The sequence below is a fragment of the Leopardus geoffroyi genome, chromosome C3, assembly GCF_018350155.1.
Source record: "Leopardus geoffroyi isolate Oge1 chromosome C3, O.geoffroyi_Oge1_pat1.0, whole genome shotgun sequence".
NCBI lineage: Eukaryota > Metazoa > Chordata > Mammalia > Carnivora > Felidae > Leopardus > Leopardus geoffroyi.
In genome coordinates this window covers 27,657,891-27,682,681 of record NC_059338.1, presented here as the reverse complement: position 1 = coordinate 27,682,681, position 24,791 = coordinate 27,657,891, and the positions used below count along the sequence as shown (strand labels likewise).

The 24,791-nt window shown below is 49.2% G+C and overlaps 1 protein-coding gene and 1 pseudogene across 5 annotated transcripts in view; one reads left to right on the top strand and one right to left on the bottom strand.

Annotated features, from left to right (window-relative positions):
* The window catches only part of CHIT1 (chitinase 1), a 34,752-nt gene that overhangs the window by 2,630 nt on the left and 7,331 nt on the right, over positions 1 to 24,791 (bottom strand). The window contains exons 1-9 of one of the 5 annotated variants that reach the window (XM_045456417.1): positions 14,282 to 14,422; positions 10,261 to 10,366; positions 8,737 to 8,766; positions 5,666 to 5,867; positions 5,014 to 5,070; positions 3,509 to 3,674; positions 3,153 to 3,277; positions 2,316 to 2,439; positions 262 to 447 (exon numbers count right to left, since the gene is read on the bottom strand). In XM_045456417.1, coding sequence (XP_045312373.1) covers positions 262 to 447; positions 2,316 to 2,439; positions 3,153 to 3,277; positions 3,509 to 3,674; positions 5,014 to 5,070; positions 5,666 to 5,867; positions 8,737 to 8,749 — 873 coding nt within the window. In that variant the 5' untranslated portion in view covers positions 8,750 to 8,766; positions 10,261 to 10,366; positions 14,282 to 14,422. Of the gene's footprint in view, positions 1 to 261; positions 448 to 2,315; positions 2,440 to 3,152; positions 3,278 to 3,508; positions 3,675 to 5,013; positions 5,071 to 5,665; positions 5,868 to 8,736; positions 8,767 to 9,861; positions 10,151 to 10,260; positions 10,367 to 14,105; positions 14,145 to 14,281; positions 14,423 to 24,791 lie in introns of those variants that run through there. The other 4 variants (XM_045456418.1, XM_045456419.1, XM_045456415.1 and 1 more) reach the window with 4 other exon arrangements.
* On the top strand, positions 20,284 to 22,394 carry LOC123586860 (annotated as a pseudogene).

Below are 24,791 nucleotides of genomic sequence, written 5' to 3'. Positions count from 1 at the left end.
TGCCTCTTTGCCCAGAGGAGACTAGAGACTGGAAAATTCCTATCTGAGGAAGTCTGGAGAACATAGGGGGTTCTAGACTGAGTGACCTAGAACCCTGGACTCAATGAGGCACTGGGGTTTAAGGATAATCCAAGATGGCATAAAGGGGTTGGGCTTCACTTGGCCAGAATTTGCTGCTCTTGGCATCCTCACTCAGAAACTATGGGAGTAGCAGCACCCCCCACCCCAGCCCATACTCGGGGCCCCGTGGAGTTTTCCCACCTCATAGTAAGCCAGCAGCCCTCCCTCTTTGGTGAAGGGGCCAGGGGTTCCAGGCCCCGTGGCTGGGGCCCCCACTCCAGTGTTTGATGGGGAGGCCAGGGTGAAGGATCGTCCATAGGCAGGCATGCCAAGGATCAGCTTGTTGGCAGGGGTCCCCTTCTGCACCCAGAGTTGCACGGCAAAGTCCTGGTGATGGAGAAGGAGGGGCAGGGTTAATTTACTTTGCCTTCGGCCTGGTTCTGGTCATCTAAGGCTGCGGGCTTCCGATGGGCTTTAGTGTTCCAACACCGTCCTGTCTTCTTTAGGTCTTGTCTTAGACCCTCGACCCCAGACAACCATTGGAGTCAGGCAACCATTCACGGGGCAAATATTTATTGATGGCCCATTGTGGCCAGGCTCTATGCTTGGGATACCTCAGTGAGCAAAGCGGCCGAGATCCCTTCCTCACTCAACAACTTAACCTTGCTGAGCCTCGGGCTTCCTGTGTGTAAAATGGAAGCGATAGAAATGGCAAGAAGGAAAAGATGTAATGCACGTGGAAGGCCCAGCATAGTGCAGTAAAGGAAAGCTGCAATCATGCTCATCATGCCCATTATTGTGGTTCTAGGTCTCACCCAGAGTACAAGAGCAGGGAATGGGGTCCGTTTTATTTATCTCTGTATCCCTCATGCCTCGAACAATGCTTGACACTTAGATGCTCAAATAGAAAGAACAAATGAGTACACGGCTGCCTCATTTGCCTCTGAACGCGACTGACCCCATCGTGTATTACTTCACGTAACACCCCCAGCCTGTGACATGAGGAGGTACCCAACATACGTATGTGAAATAAATGAATAATGAAGATTCTTCCCTTAAGCCAGGATTACAGGCTCACTTCCCCCAGGAAGCCACTCTGTTCAAGTACAAGTCCTCCTGTTACTCTGCACCCTCTTAGCACTTAAGTCAGGAACATTTTTCACTACGTGTATTCGTATTTATTTCTTTTTGCTGGTCTACGTGATTTATCTCTGATCAGATGGGAGCTTATTCAAAGGCAGAGGTCAAGGCCCCCTGCTCCGCTCTATGGCACCTTGTGTAAGTTCAGAAAAGTCCCCCTCTGGCCGGAGGCAGTCCCAGGCACACAGTATAGAGAGTAGAAGGTCTCCTTGTAAGAAGAGAAAAGCCTCCCTCCCCCTGCGTGGATCCAGAGCATATAGCTGGGGGAACAGGGTGCTGGTGGGATTTCGGGGCCCTCACCTGTCAGCTGAATGTCTTTGGGTGTCGCGCCGCCGAGCTGGGCTGGCTTCCCCCAGGACCCATACAGTTTTCCTGATGGGGGTGGAGGGGTCTGGGCTCAGTGTGAATTATGGATTCCTGACTCAAGCACTCACAGATGGCTCCCTTATTTGTGAAAGAGCCACAGAAGCCTAGATTGTTCTACCCCAGCCGATGCACCAAGACGTGGGCTCCCCCAAATTAAAAAGCGCTTTAATTTAGGGCTGTTTTGGTTTGTTTTAAAAGAAGAAATAATATGGTTGTTCTTAACTTTCAAAGTGTTGAGTGGGCTTATAAAAGCCCTCCAGGCTGCTTGGCGAGGGCGAGTTGGGCAGGAAACCACCACTCACCCCAGTCTGAAACCCAACCTGCCCTTTCCACGTGCTGGGGGAGGGGGTGGAGGCGGCTCGTCACTGAAGGTGAATCAGTGACAAGGAGTGAATGGTTACCCATTGTTTTGAAGGAAATGGGGTAGAGGAGGTGAAAGAAGCAAGAGGTCATTTTTGCTGGACATTCAAGTTCAAAGACGGCTTCCCAAGTAGCCACTGCATTATTTGATGTCATTCAGTTGGTCTGCTGTGTCGAACATCAGCCAGGAGGCTACAGAGAAGTAAGGCTTCCCCTCAGCCCTGGCACAGGACAGGAAATAAACAAGCAAAGAAAGGAAAAGTCCAGGCTCCTCTGTGCCCTGCTTGGTTATCCTGCCTTTCTTTTCCACTAGGGCCTCGAGGCTCAAAAGAGGCCACCTGACAGGGCCTGCGGATGGGGGGATCTGCCTCACCTCTGCAGCCACTCACCACGTTGAGTTCGGCCGCCGCCCCGCTCTCTCCCTGCCTCTTGTAGAGGGGGCTGTTATGTCCTGTGGTCTTCTCATAAGAGCCATAGAAGTCGTAGGCCATAAGGCTGATGAAATCCAGGCTCCTGCAGGAGGCATGGAGAGAGGGGTGACGGGCTAGTGAGCAGTCCCTCCCTGCTCCCGCCTGTCCTCAGTGTGCGGCCTGGGAAGGGCCCTCGAGGTAAGAGGCAGCGGTGCAGGCTCCCGCCTGGTCCCGGGAGAGGGGATTAGACAGCACTCCCTAGTTCCCCCCAACCCGCCAAGATTGAAGTCATCGTCATTCAGACTGGGGGGTTGGCAGCTCCTGTCTTTGGCATCCTCCCCACAGCACCCTCAGGACACCTCGTACTCCTACTGTTTGGGAGGGAAATCTAGCTCAGTGTTGTTAAAACTTTTGTGCGCACGTGAATCACCCGGGAACGCCATTAAAGCACGGGCTCTAATTTTAGGAGGCCTGGGCTAGGGCCGGAGATGCCGCATTTGTAATGCTCAACACCTTGGGGTGCAGACAGCCAGACGACTTGTCCTCTTGGTTTCACTCTTGCGCTCCCAGGGTGCTTGATGTTAAGACCGAGTTCCCAAGGAAAAGGGCAAGGATTCCAAAAGAGAGACTCCAGGACACTGGAGTAAGCAGACAGCGTGAGCAAATCCTTCCTGGATCTGCTGGTGGAGGGGTGGGGCTTTCCCCAGACGGTACCTTGCAGGTGACCATCTGCTCTACTCCTGAGGCGACTCAGCCCGACCTCGGTCTCTCCCACCTCAGAGAACACACGTTCCACGCCATCGGCCTGAGACTCACTGAGCAATTTTGTCCACCTCGTATCCAGCCTCTATGTTCTTTCTCCCGGCCGGGACGGCTGCGCTCAGAAGGAGGCGTTCCTTTCCTGACGTCTGGGCTTCCCGCTGGAAGGCAGCGGCCAGGTCCTGCAGAGGTGGCTCACAGTGAATACAAAGGCAGGGGCCAGGCTGGCCCCTGTGGGCCCCAAGCAGATGTTCACTCTCAGGAGTCTGAAAATTGACCGCAGGGCTCGTCTGGGCTCTGCAAATACCCGAAGCAACAGACCTTGGGGACAGAACAGCACCGGCCTGTCCGGTGAGGCCACCAATCTGGGCCCCCCCCCCACCCCAGGCCAACTGGGTGACCCCCAACCATACCTGCACCAGGGCTGTGAAGCGCTGCTTGTCCGAAGGAGGGCTCCCCCGGCTCCCTGGGTACTCCCAGTCAAGGTCAAGGCCATCAAAATCATATTTGCGCAGAAACTTAACGGCTGAGTTGACGAAGGTCTGACGGTTGTTGGCCGTAGCCACCATATCTGTGAATCTGAGAGGTGATGAAGGGCAGTATGGGCCTGTCTTGCTGACACGAGGCCACTCTCTCCCTCACAGGCAGACGAGAAACTACGCAGGATATTTGTGGCTGGCTGTTCAGGCCAGGAGGATGCTGGGAGGGCTGCTTCAGATGCTGCTGGGATATTTGCTGTTGACTTACCAGCCAGGCCTAAGGAAAGGGACCGTCTAGAAGGGTGTCCGGCCCCCAGGGCACAGTGACTTGCCAGGAGCTCTGCCTCCCCAAACTCCCTCCACACGCCTACTGCCTTGTCCCTGCTCAGGGAATTGTGGTCCCCTGAATCAGAGCCGGCTGTCACCCCAGGGCAGAGGTTTAGAAAGGAGGGAACAGTTTCTAATAGGAGCACAAAGGGAAGTAGAAGGAGCTGAGTAACCCGGAAACCTGCTGCTTTCGTTCTCTGGTGGGTCAATGTGGTCCTTTTCTTCAAACTCACACTTGTAAAATGCTTTGTGCCATGACTGTAACTTGTCTGGAGCCCCTTGAAATCCCAAGCTGCCCCAGGAACCCCCTCCCCACATCCTCCTGATTCCCAAGATCCCTATAAGTGTCTCGAGGTATTTATAGACGGATCCTACTTTAATCGATTTTCTATTCATTTACTGATTTAATTAATAGCAGCACTTAAGTGGGGTCCATGTGCCTGGGAACCCCAGGCTAAGAATCCCCTCATTCCAATAAAAGATTGGGGAAGGTGGGTCATAAGTTGTATCAGGTTTTCAAAAGGGCTCATGATCCAAAAAGTTTTAGAAAGAGTAGTTTAGAACTTTGAGAACCATAGATCGTGGACTTTCCGGGAAAAGTCTAGTTTCGTATGTCCCATTCCATCATCTCCAGAATTCCTCAAAAAACGTCCTATTCCTCAAAAATGCCCACAGTTTGGCATCCGAGCTCGTTCTCACAGACTGCCTTTGACACCCAGAAGTGGAACAAAAATTCTCAAACAAGATATCCTGTCTCAGAGCTCAGGAAATAGCGTCACTGTATGTTGTCCGAGGTTAGTTGGGACTCTCCCTGTACCCATTTCATGGAGGAAGACGCTGAGGCCTGGAAAGAGGCCAGGATCTCTCCTGTGCTCCTGGCAAGACCAGATGTGTAACAGTCAGAGCTCAGCCCCCTCCACAGCCCTCCCGATGAGGCACCACGAGCCCAGGAGGAAGGTCAGCCCCCAGAGTCCAGGCCGCCCTCCTGATCCCCCACCCTGACTATATTCCACCTAGCCTGATTCCCAGAACCCACTGGCCGGGTTCTCTCTTGCCAGTGAGTCAGGTCACCTCCCAGTGGCTCTGCCATACAGGTGCCGTGGCCAACTCACTTCTGAGAGCCAAAGTTCCAGCCCCCGATGGAAAGCAGTGTCTTCAGCTTGGGATTCCTGGGAAAGATAAGACAAATGCCAGAATTTGCAGGTTTTAATGCCCAACCAGTTCCCCAGGCTCACCTCACTGACTGGGAAAGCAAGGGCTTGTGGGTGCCCTGATGGGCACTGATGGGGTGGGGGGGAAGGTGTAAGTCCCTATGCATAGATCCTGGATGAGGGGAGCTCTAGATTGGGAAAGAAACAGCATGCTCTTGTCTTCAGGGGCCTCCTATCTGGCTGGGGAGACATACACATGAAGAACTCAGGAAGAGAGATCAGGGCGTATCCGCAGAGCGGCTTTGTCAAGAGGGTGATAACACGGGAGCTGAAAAAACGCATAGATTGTAGGAGGAAGAAGGGCACACATTCCCAGCAGAGAAAACAGTTTTCCAAGCCAGATCCCACCCAGACCTAAATGGAAGGGCCCTTAAGGAGTCCCTATCTACCCCTACTCCTCCCGTATAAGCACAGGAAAGCCCAGAGAGGTGATGTGACTTGCCCAAAGCCACACAGCAGGTCTGTAGCAGGATTGCAGTGCTGGGGAAGGTTTTTGGCTCTGGAAAGAGGTACCTGCCTCCACCAACCCCCATCCCCGTCCAGTGCAACTCACATCTTCTTCAGGCCGTTGAACTCCTGGTAGAAAACCTCATCATTCCACTCTATGGAGCTGAGCTGGTGATTGGTCATGCCCGCAAAGGCATAGATGAGGTGGGTGCACAGATTGGGGTTCACATCCTTGGGCAAGAAGCGAGCAGCTCCCTGTCTGTACTGGGCCCAGTTGGTGAAATAGCAGACCAGCTTTGCAGCAGAGCCTGGCCATTTGGGGCCAAGAAAAGAAATGGTGGTCAGAAGGGTCTGCTGAGGACTGACCCCCTCTACCTAATGCCAGAGGGTGTTAAACATGACACCTGATCGGCTGACAGCAGAGAGGCAGAACTTTCAACATGTTGCTTGGAACACTTCAGAATGTTCATTAAAATGCAAATACAGGGGCGCCTGGCTGGCTCAGTCAGTTAAGCGTCCGACTTCGGCTCAGGTCGTGATCTCGCAGTTTGTGAGTTCGAGCCCCGCATCGGGCTCTCTGCTGACAGCTCAGAGCCTGGAGCCTGCTCTGGATTCTGTCTCCCTCTCTCTCTGCCCCTCCCCTGCTCATGCTCTGTCTCTCTCTGTCTCACAAATAAATAAAAACATTAAAAAAAAATTAAAAAAAATTAAACGCAACTACTTAAGAGGCCCCAGTTACAAGCCTGAGTTTGTGGTTTAGTCTTGCTTTAAATATTTTACATTTTCTTGTTATCTCTTGTAGAGAATCTATGTTTATGAATATTGCTGATAAGGTCCTAATAAAGAGCTTGTGTTAGCTAGGAAAAGGCAGCTTGTTTCTGGAGTCCTCTTAAAGTTTGGGGACTTTCGTTGGGTGGGTGGGTGGGGGGGGGTCTGTCCCCAGGGGGTTGATCTAGCGGCAAGGGCCCCCACCGAGGTCGGTGCTATGTTAGGTTGACCAGATAACCAGAAAGCAAGAATGCTGGTTTTTACTCCTGTATCTGCCAGAACTGTACTTTGGGCCAATTGCCCCTTCAGCCCTGGCCCAGGGTCCCCATCTGAAAATGATTGTGTGGTCTCTGAGGGCTCTTCTAGAACTTGTCGTCTGTGAGGGTATGGTTTGCACAAGCCAACATTTTATGCCAAGGACTTGGCAGAATGGTGAGTTTGTACTGGAGCACATCTATGGCCAGTGTCTAGACTCTAGGACTTCTTTTGGTCCCAACAGGGTCTCTCCACAGTCCCCTCCAGCCTCCATTTGGCCACTGAGAGATCAGGGGAGGGGGAGGAAGGTGCAAAATGGCTACAGGAGGCTGTGTGGGAACCCATCACATGAAGGACTATCTGGGACCCCCCTGGGCAGATGGGTGGCTCCCGAAGGAGAAGCTGGAGTTCTTGGGTCATCACTGGCTCTAGCCAGAGGCCACTTAGGAGTAGAACTTGCCAGAACTTGCCAGTGGGGGCTGAGAGTACAGCCTGTAGTGATACAGGAGGAGGGTTGGTGAACTCCCCAAAGCAAAGGGTTAACCCAGGGAACACATCGTAGGACCGTCTAGGAAGAAGCCCGGAGTCTCTTCTTACATCATATCCTGTCGTATCGTATCAAATATCCTGCGGTGCCCGGGTGCCTCATTCGGTTGGGCCACTGACTTGATTTTGGCTCAGGTCATGATCTCATGGTTCGTGAGGTCGAGCCTCACGTTTGGTTCTGTGCTGACAACAGAGAGCCTACTTGGGATTCTCTCTCTCCCTCTTTCTCTGCCCCTCCCCTGCTTGTGCGCGCGCACGCTCTCTCTCTCTCTCTCTCAAATAAATTAAAAAAATAAAACGTTAAAAAAACGTTATGCATGGATTTTTGTACTATAGGGGCAATGAAGTACGGTGGTTAAGAACAGGGTCTCTGGAATTTTCATGCCTGGCTTGAAATCCCAACTCTGCTGCTCTGTAGCCAGGCAATTCAGCTTCCTCCTCCATACCATGACAACGACCATCGTTCCTACCTCAAAGGACTGTTGTATGGACATCGAGTGAGTATGTTAAATACTCTGAACAGTGCTAACAGATAGTAAACTCTATTCTAAGCGCTTTGCCTATATTAACCCTTCATTCACATAAAACTCCATTAATATATATATCATACCACACCATATGCCCAGAAGCAGCTTGGACTTAAACTTTTTGGGAACCTTCCACCTTTCTTCCCCATGTTTGTTATTTCTGTGGCCTCTGGCTGTTGCCTCCTGTGAGGCCAGGAGGGGAAATAGTTGTCTAATGTCACAGCCCAGCCTCAGGGTGAGGGTCCGAGGAGCCAACATTCTTGGGGCCACTGACACACAGGGAGCGGGGTGGGTTGGGAAGGGAACTCCAGCGTCCAAGTTGCTGAACGTCCCCCAGAGATCTCTCTCCCGTCTGATACAGGAAGAGCTCTCCTGGCTCCTCCAGGCCCTACATGCCATCAGTTCAACAGAAACGGGAGTATGAGTTACGGGGCTGGGACACGGAGCTGGGTAAGACCTAAGTTCCTCACCTCCAGCAGCTCACAGCCTGGTCGGGGAGACATCTATGCCAATAATTAGCAGCACTGACATACATACTGGAAAATGTGTTCAGAGATATGAGAGCACAGAGGTTGGAGCGAGTGACCTCAGGAAAGACCTGAGCAAGGCTGACATTGAAGCTGGCCCCGTGGACATGTGGTCCAGCTAGTGGATGAGGAGGCAAGAACCTTCCTGGAAGAAGGTGTGGGGCATGAGGACACTTGCAGGGGGCTGAGCTTTGGAGGAGAGGCCTCACCGGAAACATGGCAAGAACTCTTGGCGTGGGGTTGGGGCCGGGGCTGGGGGAGTGGGTGGGGAGGGTGGCAGAGCCCAGGGAAGGGGCCGAGGGAACCCATGGCTAGCCTCAAGAAAGGCACCCCTTATGGGGGCGCCTGGGTGGCTTAGTCGGTTAGGAGTCCAGCTTTTGATTTCGGCTCTGGTCACGATCTCACGGTTTGTGGGTTCGAGCCCCGCGTCAGGCTCTGCGCTGACAGCAAGGAGCCCGCGTGGGATTCTCCGTCTCCCTCTCTCTCTGCCTCTTTCTCTCTCTCTTTCAAAAATAAAATCAACATTTAAACGACAAAGGAAAGGCACCACTTACCCCATTGGATCATCAGTAGAACTATCAAACCTGTAACAGCACAGGAGAGAAGGCAGAGGTTACGAGGTTATTTGCATTTTTCCGGGCCCTGTATGCCTATTGAAACACAGTGGGTAGAGGTGGTCAGAGGGGGGTAGACCCAGGATGGCTTCCCGCAAATCAACCTTCCTCTGTCCAAAAGGGACCCAGGAGGGCACTGTGTCCATCCCTTCACCCCCAGGCCAGACGGCAGGGGCCCCTCCCTGGCCTAGACTAGTCCTAGAGCTGATGGAAGTTTCCGTGAGTTGAGGTTGTCCCTCCCTAGAGCGCTAGTGGAGGACGGTGTGTATTGAGAAAGATTCTAGGAAAACCACTAACTTGTGAGGTTTTCAGAGAGAAAGTTTCCCTTTTCGAACAGGCAGGAAACCTGGGGCTGTCCTGGGGCTGGAAAGAGCCAATTTGGAAGGGTTAGGCCAGAGATCCCATCTCTCAGAGAGGCCTCTGTGCCTCTGCTCACAGCCAGTATTTACCACATTCTGTGGCTTTCCCGCCACGCCTCACAGGAGGTTAGCTGAGTTCCCAACATGCTTGGAGACCTAGGCTCGGCAGGACTCCTTTAAAAAGATTTATTTCACCTTTCTGATGACCTTGAATTTTCCCATTCACCTAATAAAGCCTTGCAAGGGCTTGCAAGGGCAAGAGAACTTGCAAGGGCACCCAAGGTCGTGGCCCCCAGGCTGCCCGCTTTCTTGCAAGACAGCCAGCACGGGGCTGGGGAAGCTGCTGGCAGGGGGCATCTCTTGCATAAGGACCAAAAGCAGAAGCCTAAGAACGTGGGAAAGACAAAACCACCCACCGCAGTGGTGTTCACCGACTCTGGGCTTCCAGGACCCAGAGGGGGCGAGGGGGCACAGGAAAAGTCCATTTCAGCCTATTGAGAAAAGCCTTTCCTTGCAACACAAAGGCTCTTGAATTGAAAGAGCCAAAGGGGGCCCACAGGAAGAGAGGCAGAGGAAGGAATAGGATGGCTCTCTGAGGCTCTCCTGAATGCTTCGGCACCCTCGCAAACAGCGCCACGAGGCAGAAGCCACCTCCCTGCCTTACAACTCCCAGGGCCCCGCCCACTGTCCCTGACGGCCTACTCACCTGCCCGGGCCACGGACCATGCCATGGCGCTGGCTCGGCACCAGACTCCAGCCTGTGCAACCGACTCTCTAGACCCTGCTCTCCTTTTATCAGGCTGCCCCGTTCCATCCTAGCCCGGAGTGGTGAAATCAGGGGGTGGCAGAGGCGGGCGAGAGGGGTTGAGGTGGGGCGGGCAGGGCTAGGTCACACAGCGTGGGTTGGGCAAACCTGACACAATGGCCTTTAGCAATTCTTGGTTTTCTGGAACAATCGTGGTGGGTAAACCGGGCCCTTAACATGACCAAACCGGGAGGCAAAGAGAGGGAAGCAGGAAGTGTTTCTAAGCCTCCTGCTGGACAAGGAGGGTTCTGATTTCCTTGGAGTCAGTTGGTGAAGACCTATGAGTGATCTATAACTTACTGGGCTCTGGAGGAAGAGGGATGACTCACAAGTCAGGGGAGCTGGGCTCCAGACCAGCCTGCTCGCTTGTTTCTTCACCGCCCCCTCTGGAATCCACGTGCCCTCTCTGTAAGACGATGGGGTTGCAAATGTAATATATATTTCATAAAAGTCAAATTTCATCACTATCCCCATGACGCATATGGACACAATGGATGTATTTTATATCCATTGATTGAGAAAAGTACATAATGGCAAATCGCAAGGATGAGCTTAGTAGTAGTTTTAAATGCCTTTGTTTTTTTGCTGCTTTTTTTTTTTTTTTTTTTTTTTTTTAACTAAGTTCCACGCCCAACCTGGGGCTTGAACACATGACCTGGAGATCAAGAGTCATACGCTCCACCAACTGAGTCAGACGGGTGCCCCTTAAATGCCCTGTTTCTTACAAGTCATAGGGAGCTGTATTAGTTTCCTACGGCTGCTGCAACATATTCCCACAAACTGGGGGGCTTAAAATGACAGAAATTCATTCTCTCTCAGTTCTGGAGGCCAGAAGTCTGAAATCAAGGTGTTGGCAAGGCCATCTGTCCTCTGAAGTTTCTAAGGAAGACTCTTTCCTTGTGCCTTCCAGCCTCCGAAGGCTCCTGGTATTCTTTGGCTTGTGGTGACATTAAGTCAATCTGTCTCATGGTCTTACCCCTGTGTCTCAGCGTGTTTTCTGTTGCCTCTTAGTAAGACACTTGTTACTGGATTTAGGGCCCACCTTAATCCAGGATGATCTCACCTTGAGATTCTTACCTCAGTTACATCTGCAAAGACCCTTATGCCAAATAAGGTCACATTCTGAGATTCTGGTGGAGATATCTTTGGGGGGCGGGGTGGGCAGGAGTACCATACAACCCACTCTGGGACCTAACCATGTTCACGTTACTTATTCTGTCTGCAGACAAAGTCTGGTGTGTGCACGAACTCCAGGGTCCCAGGCAAAACTTGGCAGCTTTTAGATGATCTGATCTTTGGTCCCTGACCTTAGCACGAGTGGCCTGGATGGCTGAGTGCGAACATTCTGGGGCAACAGGCTCTGGGGTCAGTTTGCCTGGATTTGAATCCCAGCTCTGCCATTTACTATCTGTGCAACGTCGAGCAAGTTCCTTAACTTCTCTGAGTTCCAGTTTCTTCATCTGTAAAATGAAATGCCCAGAGAATTGTTGTAAAGGCGCTACATGTTGGTAGTTATTCCTGGTTCTGCCCAGTCTCTGTGTGTGTCAGAGATCTGAGGGTGGGACCCCCATGCCCAGTGCCCCCGGGCCCTATGTCCTTGCTTTCTCTGTGGCAGCCCCGGCCCCTTGTTTTGGTCATTTCTGTTCCCTTCATATGGGGGTCCTGCAAAGGAGTCTGCTCAGGGTCACCTGAGATCTACAGAGGTGCCTTAGCTCCGGGGATGTGAACGAGAAGGGGAGGGGGAATGTGGGAGTTGCCTCCCTCACTTGCCTGCCACCCCCATATACATATACTTGTCAGCTTTGGGCTTTTCTGACTCAGCTTCCTGTCCCCAAGAGGACCCTGCACTGCAGGGGCCCAGGGTTCTGAGTTGCTCCAAATACTGACCTGTCTCGACTCATCTGGGGTCTCTAGAGCACCCAATAGCCCAACATTAACATCACTACCTTGATTGATGCAGCTGATTCTCCTCCCCTTCCCCCTCCCCTTCCTCCTTCTCCTCCTCCTCCTTCTCTTTCTTTTTCTTTTCTTCTCCTCCTTCTCCTTTTGATTATTCTTACATTGTTTTCTTTTAATTTTTGTCCCAGACCATTTCTCCAAAGGAAAATAAGTAGAAACCTAACATATGAAATAAGATCCTCTAAGTTGCTCTGCTAAAAAATCTTGTGATGGTCAGGAGCTCTGACTTGTCTTTTCGATGCTAAAATCAACACCTCGTCAACATCAGCTCCCATGGGCACCCCTGTGGGGGAGAGATTTCAGCCGGGTACCCTGGCAAACGCACATATATGCCCTATTTCCTAAAAACCAACCATAAACACCATAAACTTTGAAATGCTAAAGGTGTTGCCATTAAAATAAATAATAAAAAAAAAGCATGAAGGGTACCACCATGTTGCTTGGCATTGTCTTAAAAATTTTGGCTATTATACTAAGAAAAGGGGAAAAATACATATGTGTGTGTATATGTATATATATATATGATTATGATATAACTGCCAATAGTTGTAGACATGTTTGGATATCTGCAAAAGCCTTCAGTTTTCTAGACTCTAAAAAAAAAAATAGACCAGGATTAAAATAGAATTTGCTGGATTTAAGGTGAATATACAAAAATTAATAGCTTTTCTCTACGTTAGCAGAAACCAATTAGAAATAGAAACAGGGGCAAATGAATCCACAGGAGTGTCAAAAGCTGTAAAATACTTAGGACTAAATTTAATCACAATAAATTAGATAGTAAAATCTACAAAACCTAGTGCAGGACATAAACAAGATCCGAACATGTTCCCGCATATGGAAGCAATATCATAACACATGTCAGTTCTCCTCGAGTTCAAACAAAAAGATAGCAATGACCAGGGGCATACTATTCAAAACTTACTATAAACTCGTTGAGATCAAAGCATGGAACAGGCACCAGGACAGACAAACAGACGTAGGTTTGAGCATATGTGGAAAACATGTTCAACAAAGGCAATGTTTCAACTGAGTAGGAAAAGGATGTTTCATCAATGTCAATGACTTCATTGTCTACCGAAATGGGAAAAAATCAAGGTTGTATCACTTGCACCGTATATAGTAGCAAAGACAAGGGGCAGGATGAAGGGGTGCCCTGGGAGTAAAGGGGGGGGTGTGTGGCCAGAACCCAGCCCGAGTGGGGGAGAAGATGGGGGAGGTGGTGCTTGAGGAGAGCTTTGAGAACTAATAGTTTCGCAGACAGAGGGAGAACGGCAGGATGGTTCTGGCCAGATATTCACTCACGGATCGTCTCAGACAAAACCTCCCATCAGACCGCAGGGACAGCGAGATGGTTAAAAACCCTGGATGCATCCCATCCGTTGAGAACCACTGATTGAGGACAGCAGGGTGGGGTGATGTCTGCTAAGGGGGTCTGGGTGGGAGGGCACTGGACATGCCGGCAGGAGAGGAGAGCGGTGCGTTGCTTCACCAACTTGGACTTCTACAATTATGTCTCAGGCCGGGTAGGGCGCATTCGAGGCTGACCTGATAGGCAGACCAAAACTGCAAAATATCAAGGAATACAAAGCTGCTGCCTGGAGGTGGGGGCCTGGGGAGGAGAAGGCAGGCCCATGTCCTGTGAAGCTAGGGTTGAACCTTTCGCGGGCACCGACCCAGAACACCCGCGCCCCAATTTCTAACTCAAGTACGAAAGTCTCAGCCCCCCAGTGCACGTGGCCCATGTCTAGAGCTGAAAGGTCCTGGTATCTTCTAGTTGATAGCACACCAGCCCTTTGCTCCTTGACCCCTTCCCTCCTGGGGCAGCCTTCCCGGCCCCTCAAATCTTACAGGGATCCATCTGAGTCAGGCTTTGCCTCCTCCCCAGCCATGCTGGTCCACACCATCTCCTGTGATCTGGGAACAACTCCTTCCATCCAGAACAGGAAAGCACTCCCTGCTTGGGTGTGCTCAAGACAGAGCTGGGTGTGCCTCAGTGGATCTCCCAACCAATGACCTGAGGGGCTTTATACCCTTCGTTCCATGCCCGTTGGTTTCTCCCACCCTCTCCCAGCGCCCCCCACCCCAAAACACAAATTCAAGTAAGACTGGTGCGACTGATATACAATGAAACTTCAAGATAAAGCCCCAGCCCAGCCCACCCCAGAGCAGACTCCTATACAGACATTTTAGAGCCTCCTCCGGGTCACATCCATCCCGGTTGTCCGAGCTGGGGTTAGTGACAACCTCTCCAAGTCTCAGTTTCCTCATCTGCAGAATGGAGATAACACTACCTATCTTACTTGCGACGTGGATCGAGTAGATAGTGTGTGAAAGGGCTTAAGAGTGACAGAGCACCAACCAGGTCTTATGAGGAGACCACGATCACAGTGGCTGGCGTGACGCTCCTCTTCCCTTGCTGCACACAGGCACCACATCCCTGGAGCTGCCTGGGCCTCTCCCCACACGCCTCTCCATGCCTCCCAGTGCTGAGCCTGTGCCGAGCCTTCGGATGCGTCCGTTAACTGCTCCTTCCCACATTCCAGCCAGTTCTTCCCCATCACGGTAAAAGGCATCACCGTCCAGCCTGTTCTTGCAGTCACATGACGCTTTCCCCCACCCTCACGTGACCAGATGCTACAAGAAGTCCTCCCTCCCTTCCACCTCCTCCGCCACCAGCAACCACCATTAGCTCTCGCCCCATCCACTGAGGGAGCCTCATAACTGCCCTTCCTTCGTCCTTCTCTTGCCCCCTGCTCGTCATTCTCCCCACAGCAGCCCGGCCGGTCTTTGAGAAACTTAGATCAGATCCTCCTGCTAAGACCCCTCTGAACTCAGGATAAGAGAAGGGACCGTGTCTGTTTGCCTGCTACTATGCACCGACAGCCCCAGGGGCTGGTACATACAACAGGAGGCCTCAGTTAATATCTGTTGAGTGAGCTGATTGTTGGACGTTATTCCTCAGTATCCTTCAATACTCAATCAATGTCAAGTGCTCGGGAAGTAGCTGCTTGATGTGAGACATGCAAACCTCCCCTAAATATACAAATATACTTGTATGATCTAAATATACAAGTCAAATCTCCTTAGTATATTAGCAGAAGCCATTCTCCCCCAAGAGTAGGTGGGGAAGGAGAAGCCAGAGAATTTGCAAACTTGACCAAAGCCGGATACAAGAGGAGCCAGAGCCGAGTTGGAGACTCGTGGGCTCTTCCCTTTCCTATCCAGGCACCTTCGGATGAGCCTGAGTCTCAGGCGAGGGTAGAGCTCATGATGGCTGGCTGATGTTCCTTCAGTCATGCTGAAACTCAGGTCTGGGAGTCAGGGCATCCTTTGGGGACAAAGGGCACACAGAGCCCACTCTGGCCATGAAGATTGTGGCCTTGCCTGTCCAAGCGTCAGCTTGTTTCCAGATCCTGGTGGACCATAACCCAAGGGGAAGTTGCTTCTCTTACCAGTAACAGGTTTGAGCCTGAGGCGGTGGGCAGGCCATGGGTACCAGAACTGAGAGGGAAGGACGCGGTCCAGGCAGAGTGGGTCAGGATGGGAAACGCAGTGTACTCACCCCCCAAGGCTCTCCCCCACCTGTCTGGTTCAGACGCCTGACATTCCACACAGACTCCTTTCCTCTCTTTCCTTTTCTCTTTCTTTTTCTCTCTCCCTCTCTTCTTCCCTCCCTTATATATTTTTACACATAATTATCGATGTACAACAATGTCCATTACGCTCCTTGCAACATTCAAGAATGTAACATAAACCTAAAACAGGCTTAGGTGTTCCCTCTCGAGCCTGGAATTCTATATCCCATTAAAAAGGAATAAAGTGGGGGGGGGGATCCTGGGTGGCTCAGTCGGTTGGGCATCCAACTCCTGATTTCAGTTCAGGTCATGATCTCACAGTTTGTGAGTTCAGGCCCCACGTCGGGCTCTGTGCTGATGGTGCAGAGCTCTCTTGCCCTCTCTCTCTCTCTCAAAATAAATAAATAAACATTAAAAAAAAAAAGAATACAGGGAATGGTTGTCTTGCTCCGTTGGTGGTATATGTGACTCTTGACTCTTGAGCCCTATGTTGGGTGTAAAGATTACTTAAAAATAAAATCTTCCACAAAAGAAATAAAGGGCGGGGAGGGGGGGGGTCGCCTGGGTGGCTCAGTCAGTTAAGCATTTGACTCTTGATTTTGGCTCAGGTCATGATCTCATGTTCGTGAATTTGAGCCCCGAATCAGACTTCGGGCTGACATTGCAGAGCCCACTTGAGATTCTCTCTCTCTCACCCTCTCTCTGCCCCTCCCCTGCTCTCCGTCTCTCTCAAAATAAATAAACTTTAAAAAAGAAATAAGAAAGAAAGAAAGAAAGAAAGAAAGAAAGACAGGAAGCCGGGGACTCATGCCAAGGTACCCTGGAAAGCTGCAGGAGTTGGCAGAATGTCATGAAGTGGGGCGAGGCTGACAATTATAGGTGTGGGTGAACTGTTACACCCCCAGATCCACTTTTTCCAGTGGCCTTGCCTGTCCAAATGGGTTCTGCCCAGCGTCTTGGGAGCCAGCCAGAAAATGCAGGGAAGGACCAGAGCGACTGTAGACTTGGGAGCACCTTGCTCAGCACAGAGGGGAGTGAGGATGGGGGTGTGGACGCCAGACTGAAGACAGAGACGGATGACCGGAGAATTACGTGACAGTCTGCATGTGGGGCGTTCAGACCCCAGCCCTTCGCTCCACTAGATCCCCAAGCCAGGCATTGAAAAGTTATTCTCAGGGAAAACTGCCAAGGGAAAGTGACTGAAGCTCTGACCACCAACACTCAAACGCCGTGTGGGGGCCCCCAGAGGAATACCCGTGTCCTGGTCCCATCACCCCAAGATGGGGCCTCAGATGAGAAACCGCCCAAGCCCCAGAGCTTCCGATGGTGATGATTCACGACTGCATGCGGAAGAAAAGCCAGGATCACCAGACTCTTGATGAAAGAGTCCCCACGTGAAGGATGGACTAAAACAAACAGAAAAAAAAAGGAACTTCAAGAAACCAGAGCAGGTGTCAGGCAGGGCTTCGGATTTTCAACCTCGGGCAATTACGTTCTGACTATTCACAATGAGCAAACATCGCTTTCATTATTTACACACACACAAAAATGGCTGATGTGCCTGTTGGCTGTATATCTTCTAGCTTGCAACTACTGTGCCAGGCGTTGGGCACCCTGAGATCCACTCACAGCCGCTGCCTCTGTGGAGCTAATAGCCTGCAGGGTTAGCACTGCTCTGGGCTGAGGTCATTACTCAACGCAAATCCCTCGGGGAGGCGCAGCCTTCTGAGTAACTCACGCTTCAGCCCCTTGGAGGGAGCGCTTTTGGTCCCAACCACAGGCTTTGAAGCTTTTCTTATCTTCCCCCAAACTTGAAGCTGAGACTCCTTATCACTCAAGGTTTTAAACGCGTGCAGCGGTGGTGGCCTTTAGCTCGGGACCTTGGACCGGGACTCCCCCTGAGATGGGTTCCACTCAGCCTCTGGGGAGCCAGGCAGACAGGATCGGCCAAAACACACACACACACACACACACACACACACACACACACACACACAAAACCTCGCTCCTTGTGGGAACATCTCAGCCCTACAAGGGTTCCCTCAGCTCCCACTCAGAGGTTGTGCACAGGCTTCTATTTCAGGCACTTCCATCCACACTCCCCGCCTGCTGAGTGACTCCGAGGATGTGCTTCCTCTCCTGTGGGTCTCCCAAGGCCATCATGGGGTGCTTTGTCACATGCCCTGGGCTGGGCCCGGGCAGGGCCCCGCGGGACACGTCATACATCATGCCCTCGTACACTCATTTATGATTCTCACTCTCAATTCTGGGCCTTTGAGTTCTTCCTTTTTTAAAAAAAAAAACTAGCGTGCCCAAGTTTTGTGTATTTCACTCATCTTTTGAAGGAAAACACTCTCATATGTTTACTCATTGATTCTACAAGTTTAATAAGCTGGGAGGAACCCTTAAATAGTGATTGTGATGAATTGCTGGAGGCTGAGGGCGGGCTAGCTTGAGAATTAGCCGCTGGGGGTCCAGTCTGAGGAGTGGTGTCAGGCGTTATAGATCTTCCCTCCAGAAGCCCCACTTCCTCCTCACATTACAGTTTAGAGAAAGATCTCTTCAGGGGCGCCTGGGTGGTTCAGTCGGTTAAGTGTCCGAGTCTTGACTTCGGCTCAGGTCATGATCTCACAGTTCGTGGGATCGACCCCCAAGTCGAGTTTGGGATTTTCTCTCTCTCTCTCTTCCTCTCTCTCCGCCCCACCCCCACTTGCATGACCTCGCGGTTTGTGAGATCAAGCCCTGCATCGGGCTCTGCGCTGACAGTGGGGAGCCTGTTCGGGACTCCCTCTCTCCCTCCCTCCCTGCCCCTCCCCCTGCTTCTGCGTACTCTCTCTCTCTCTCTCTCTCTCTCTCTCTCAAAATAAATAAATAAACTTTAAAAAATTGTTAAAGAAATTCTTCAGAGAGAAGGAACATGACACAGGTCACAAACTCAGATCTGTATAACAAAGAGCACCAGAGAAGGAATAAATAAAGATACAATAAAATCTTTCATGTTTCTTATTCTTTTTAAAAAAAATTTTTTTTTTCAACGTTTATTTATTTTTGGGACAGAGAGAGATAGAGCATGAATGGGGGAGGGGCAGAAAGAGAGAGGGAGACACAGAATCGGAAACAGGCTCCAGGCTCTGAGCCATCAGCCCAGAGCCCGACGCGGGGCTCGAACTCATGGACCGCAAGATCGTGACCTGGCTGAAGTCGGACGCTTAACTGACTGCGCCACCCAGGCGCCCCTCATGTTTCTTATTCTTAATGGATCTGATAGATAAGTCTTCAAAGTAATAATAGCAACAACGTGTTAGGGGATTATAGCATATGGATAAGTGAAATGAACGACAGCAATGTTATGAGGGACAGAGGGAGGAATCGGGAATATTCTGTTGTAAGGTAGCTGCACACTCGTGAAATGGTGTAGAAGCTGGAGTAATGTTAGTTGTAAATGTATATTGCAGATACTAGGACAACCACTAAGAACGGTTTAAAAGAAGTACACGGTATGCCGATATGCTGAAAGAAAAGAGGAAGTGCAATCTTGTGAAATGTTGAATTAAAACTAGAGAAGGCAGGAGCACCTGAGTGGCTCAGGAGGCTGAGCGCCTGAGTTCCACTCGGGTCATGATCTCAGAGTTTGTGAGTTTGAGGCTGCTCTCAGCACAGAGCCTGCTTTGGATACTTTGCCCCCCTCGCTGTCCCTTCCCTGCTCACACACTCGCTCTCTCTACAATAGGTAAACTTTAAAAATAAAATAAAATAAAACTAGAGAAGGAGGAAAAAGTGGGGAAGATTTAAAAAAAAAAAACAAGCATGACTAATAGAGAACAGTTACCAACATGGTAAATAGTAATCCAATTATATCAATAATCGCTTTTATTTTTTATTTTTTTATTTTTTTTATTATTATTTTTTTTTTTAGAATTTTTTTTTTTTTAAAGTTTATTTATCTTTTGGACAGAGAGAGACAGAGCATGAACGGGGGAGGCGCAGAGAGAGAGGGAGACACAGAATCGGAAACAGGCTCCAGGCTCTGAGCCATCAGCCCAGAGCCCGACGCGGGGCTCAAACTCACGGACCGCGAGATCGTGACCTGAGCTGAAGTCGGACGCTTAACCGACTGCGCCACCCAGGCGCCCCTCAATAATCGCTTTTAAATGTGAATGGACTAATTAACAAAAATCAAAAGATATAGACTATCACAATGGATTAAAGAACAAGGCCCAATTATGTTGTTTATAGTAAGTCCACTTTAACTATAAAGACACAGGGGTGCTCTGGGTGGCTCAGTCAGTTAAACGTCTGACTTTGGGGGCGCCTGGGTGGCTCAGTTGGTTAAGCGGCCGACTTCGGCTCAGGTCATGATCTCGCGGCCTGTGAGTTCGAGCCCCGCGTCGGGCTCTGTGCGGACAGCTCAGAGCCTGGAGCCTGTTTCAGATTCTGTGTCTCCCTCTCTCTGACCCTCCCCAGTTCATGCTCTGTCTCTTCCTGTCTCAAAAATAAATAAACGTTAAAAAAAATTTTTTTTTAAACATCTGACTTTGGCTCAGGTCATGATCTCATGGTTTGTGAGTTTAAGCCCTGTTGACAGTGCAGATCCTGCCTGGGATTCTCTCTCTCTCTGTCTCTGCCCTCCCCCTGTTCTCTTTCTCTCAAAATAAATAAATAAACTTAAAAAAAAAATAAATATAAAGACACAGATTAAAAGTAAAAGGACGGAGGGGCACCCAGGTGGCTCAGTTGTTTGAGCGTCCAACTCTTGATTTCGGCTCAGGCCATGATCCCAGGATCATGTGATCGAGCCCCACATTAACTCCACACCGAGCATGGAGACTGCTTAAGATTCTTTCTCTCTCAGGCTTCCATTCTGAATGCTTTGTTCCTTTCTCTGATCTTGTTAGTTTCCACTCGGAGTATCCTCTTTCTTGAAGAGAAGGTCCTTCATGATGAGAGATTTTGAGATGCTTCTGTCTCCTCTGCGTAGTTGGTACGTTTTGGGTGGCGAAGAGATGGCTGACAGGTGTCAAACCTTTTTCCAGGACTTTGCCAGGGAAACCAAAGACTCCCTGTAGGGAATTTGTGCCATCTCAAAGCTGCATGCTCAGATTCAGCAAAAGAGAGAGGAGCAGCGTCAAAGAAGGGCAAGCAGGTGTTCTGACGCCGAGGACAGCCCAACGTACAGAAAGGAAGCAGGAGACTGAGCCGCATAGCCTTAGTGGAATTTTCCAGTGCTGCACTTGGGAGAGTGGAGCATTCTGGTTGAGTCTCCTCTTGTTTTACCAGGTGTTCATTTCTGTACTCCACTCCGTAACAGCCCAAATTGTCGGCGATCCATCGCCACGTGGAGATGTTTCTTCCTTCCGTCCATTTTCAGTGCTCTTTGCATGCTTCCTCTGTCTGTGCTTAGCAAAGTTGTCAACGCCGCTTGTTTTCAAGACATAGCTGATCTAGCATCTGAGGTATCAGGAAGGACGCCTCACCCATTCCCTAGTCTCAGCCAAATAATTACTGACATGCTCTTCAACCTTTTGCGGCAGGCTCTTTTTCTCATCCGGGGGATGTTCGTGAGTCTCCTTCTCAACCACCTTGCTGGTCAGCTCGTTAGTCTTCTGCGTATGTCCCTCCTCTACTCACTGCTTTGAATATCATTGGTTCAATGGAGGAATTGAAGGGCACCAGCAGTTGTCAAGCATAGAAAGGAACCGGCCTCACCACTTTGGATTTGGGTTGCCCTTGGCTTTCCTCACAGCAACGCCGTCCTGGTATATTCTCAGTGGATGCCTCTTCCCCATCCTTGTTCCTCTGTTCATTATGGGCGGCAATGAAGCAAAGACCCCTGGCACAGCATGCCTTTTCCAGTTGTGCCTCTTCTCCTTGGTGGTTTTCTTAAGCAATAGACTTTTCCACAAGACGGTCTACCTATAGTCTGCCCTGAGTAGCTCGATCTCTGCAGAGAAATTCCCTTCACCACCATCGCTCTCCTGCCAAACTGAAGGCTGCTGCCGGCCACTGAGTTACCTGCCATCCAGAGTGGATGGGTGGGATCGGAAGGAGGCTGTAGGATCTCTTTTCCTTGTCCCTTCCTCCACCTGGGAAGGCAGGACTCACTCTGCCAAGGGCCCGCTGCATATTCCCTTCTCTCGGAGGAACTGGGATCTTTGTCACTGGTGCACATAAGGCAGAATCTTCCCGACCCCAGGATGTGGATTTTTAACACCGGTGATTCTGAATGGACCACAGGTTTTTCTATAGCTCTTTTCTAGCACTTGTCGGCCCCCGTGCCTGGAGCGATTTGAATACTTTTTTCTTTTTTCTCCCTGTGCTATTTATCCTTGCAACTCCCCTTCCTGCCTTCCACCATCCTTGGATGAATGGATTTTGTAATTTTAGCTGTTGTATTTTGTGGACCTGTTATTTTTTGTTGTTTTTCTGCGAGGCACATATATTGGATGTGGGAGGTGAAGGAATATCTCATTTGCTCCTGGTCACTCCCTTTATAGCCATCACTGTCTTGTTTCTTGTAAGTCAGGTTAGATTTTAGTCTCTCTTGTTCCACTGCAAAACGCAAACTTGAAGAGATGGGACAGGAGGAAAGACCTCACAGCCAGGTCTGCAGGTTTTGAAGAGTGATTTTCTTTCTTCCCCTTGATGGGGAAAAAAAGCCTTTTTTCACCGGTACATTTAAAGTTATCCAGCTGTAGGGAGGTACCAGTTTTGGGCAAGTGCCACTGCAACACCAAATGCTCAGAGAACCTGAACTTTTAACTCGAGATCTGAAGTGTACTGTTGGCTACTGCTGGGTCTGTCTGGCATTTCAAAGAAATATTGGTTGCTGCAAATAGGACCTGAAGGGGTAACCTTATTTTTTTAATGTTTATTTGAGAGAGAGAGAGAAGAGAGAGAGAGAGAATGAGCAGGGGAGGGTCAGAGAGACAGGGAGCCACAGAATCTGAAGCAAGCTCCAGGCTCTGAGCTGTCAGCACAGAGGCCAACACAGGGCTTGAACCCAGGAACCATGAGATCATGACCTGAGCTGAAGTTGGATGCTTAACCGACTTAGCCACCCAGGAGCCCCTGAAGGGGTGAACTTATTAAACGCATCAATGCTGTGGGGAAAGAAAAGAGTCTCTCTCTCTCTCTCTCTCTCAAAATAAATACATAAACTTTAAAAAAGAAAAAGTAAAACGATGGAGAAAGATATCCTATGCTGATACTAATCAAAATGAATCTGAAGCAGATGTTAACTTCAGACAAAGCAGACTTCAGGACAAGAAAACAAGAACAAGAAAAATGATCAGAGATAAAGAGGGACATTACATAAACATAAAAGTGTTAATTCTCCAAGAATACATGGTAATTCTTAATGTGTGTATACCATAGGACATCAAAATATTGAGGAAAAAGCTGAGAACTTCAAGGAGAAACAGACAAATCTACTATTATATTTGGAGACTTCAACACCCATCCAGGAACTAACAGATCCAGTGGGTATGAGATCAGTTAGAATATAATTGAACTGAGCAGCACTATTAATCAGCTGGATCTAATTGACATTTATAGAACATTTCACCCAACAACAGCATAATCCACATTCCCCACAAGCTTACATGGAACAGTCACCAAGATGGAACACATTCTGGGCCATAAAACATATCTTAACCTATTTAAAAGAATAATAGTCGTGCAAAGTATGCTCTTAGGTCACAATGGACTTAAACTAGAAATCAGTAGCAGAAAGATGGCTGGAAAATCATAAGATATATGAAGGTTAAACAACACACTTCTAAGTAATACACGGGTCAAAAAAGTCTCAAGAGAAATGAAAAAATACTTCAAGCCAGATGAAAGTGAAAATACAACACCAAGATTTGTGTGATGCTTTGTTCTGGATATTTCCTTTGGATCTATCATACAGTTTACTAATTCTCTCTTTAACTGCATCTAGTCTGCTGTAAAATTCCTTTTTTGAGTTCTTATGTTCAGTTTGAAATTTTTTTTCAGTTTTATAATTTATATTTGGATCTTTTTCTTTTTCTTTTTTTTTTTTTTTCAACGTTTATTTATTTTTGGGACAGAGAGAGACAGAGCATGAACGGGGGAGGGGCAGAGAGAGAGGGAGACACAGAATCGGAAACAGGCTCCAGGCTCTGAGCCATCAGCCCAGAGCCCGACGCGGGGCTCGAACTCACGGACCGCGAGATCGTGACCTGGCTGAAGTCGGACGCTTAACCGACTGCGCCACCCAGGCGCCCCTATTTGGATCTTTTTCAAGTCGGTTATGTCACATTATTTACTTTCCAGTTCTCCGCAAATATTCATCTATTTTCTATCTCCTTGAACATAGTAAGCACAGTTATTTTAAAGTATGTGTCCGATAACTCCAACATCCCTTTTGGGTCTGTGTCTATTTCTTAGTTGTTTCTACTGGTTTTCATTCATGTAGTTTTGCCTTCTCCTTTGCCCAGTTAAATTTTATACCTATTTATCTTATTTACTTTTCCTTTGTGTTGAAGTATAACGTATGTACACAACAATGTATACACCTTACATGTACAATTAAATGAATTATTATAATGTGCACACCTGTATAACCTATATTTCTATTATGGTGGAGAACAACTTTATCACTCCAGAAAGTTCTCTTGTGCCTTTCCCAGTCAATCTGTAACCCCTCACACCAAAACCACTGATTTTATTCTATGGTCATAGATTTAGTTTTGTCTGTGTTAGAATGTCATATAAATAGAATCACAAAGTGTATACCCTTTAGCATCTGGCATATTTCAGTCAGCATAACGTTTTGAGACTCATCCATAGTATTGTGTTTATCAATATTTGTTTCCTTCAATTGCTGAGAAGGATTTCATTGTATAATTATACTACAGTTTGTGTATACATTCCTCCTGTTAATTGACTTTGGATTGTTTCTATTTTGGGGTTGTTATGAATGTAAATCTTCTATGAATATTCATGTATAAGTCTCTTTGTGGACATATGTTTTTATTTTCTTTGGTGCGTTCATCAGTTCGGGCTGCTATAACAAAATACCATAGACTGGCTGGCTAAGACAATTAGCATTTACTTCTCACAATTCTGGAGGCTGGAAGTCCAAGTTCAGGATGCCAGCATGGTTGGGTTTTTGGTGACAGCACTTTTCCTGGTTTACATCTGACCATCTTCTCATGGTACCCTAACATGGCAGAGAGACTGATGTCTCTCTTGTCTCCTTTTATAAAGATACTAATCCTATTCATGAGGGCTCCACTCTCCTTCCCAAAGCCTTCATTAATTACTCCCCAA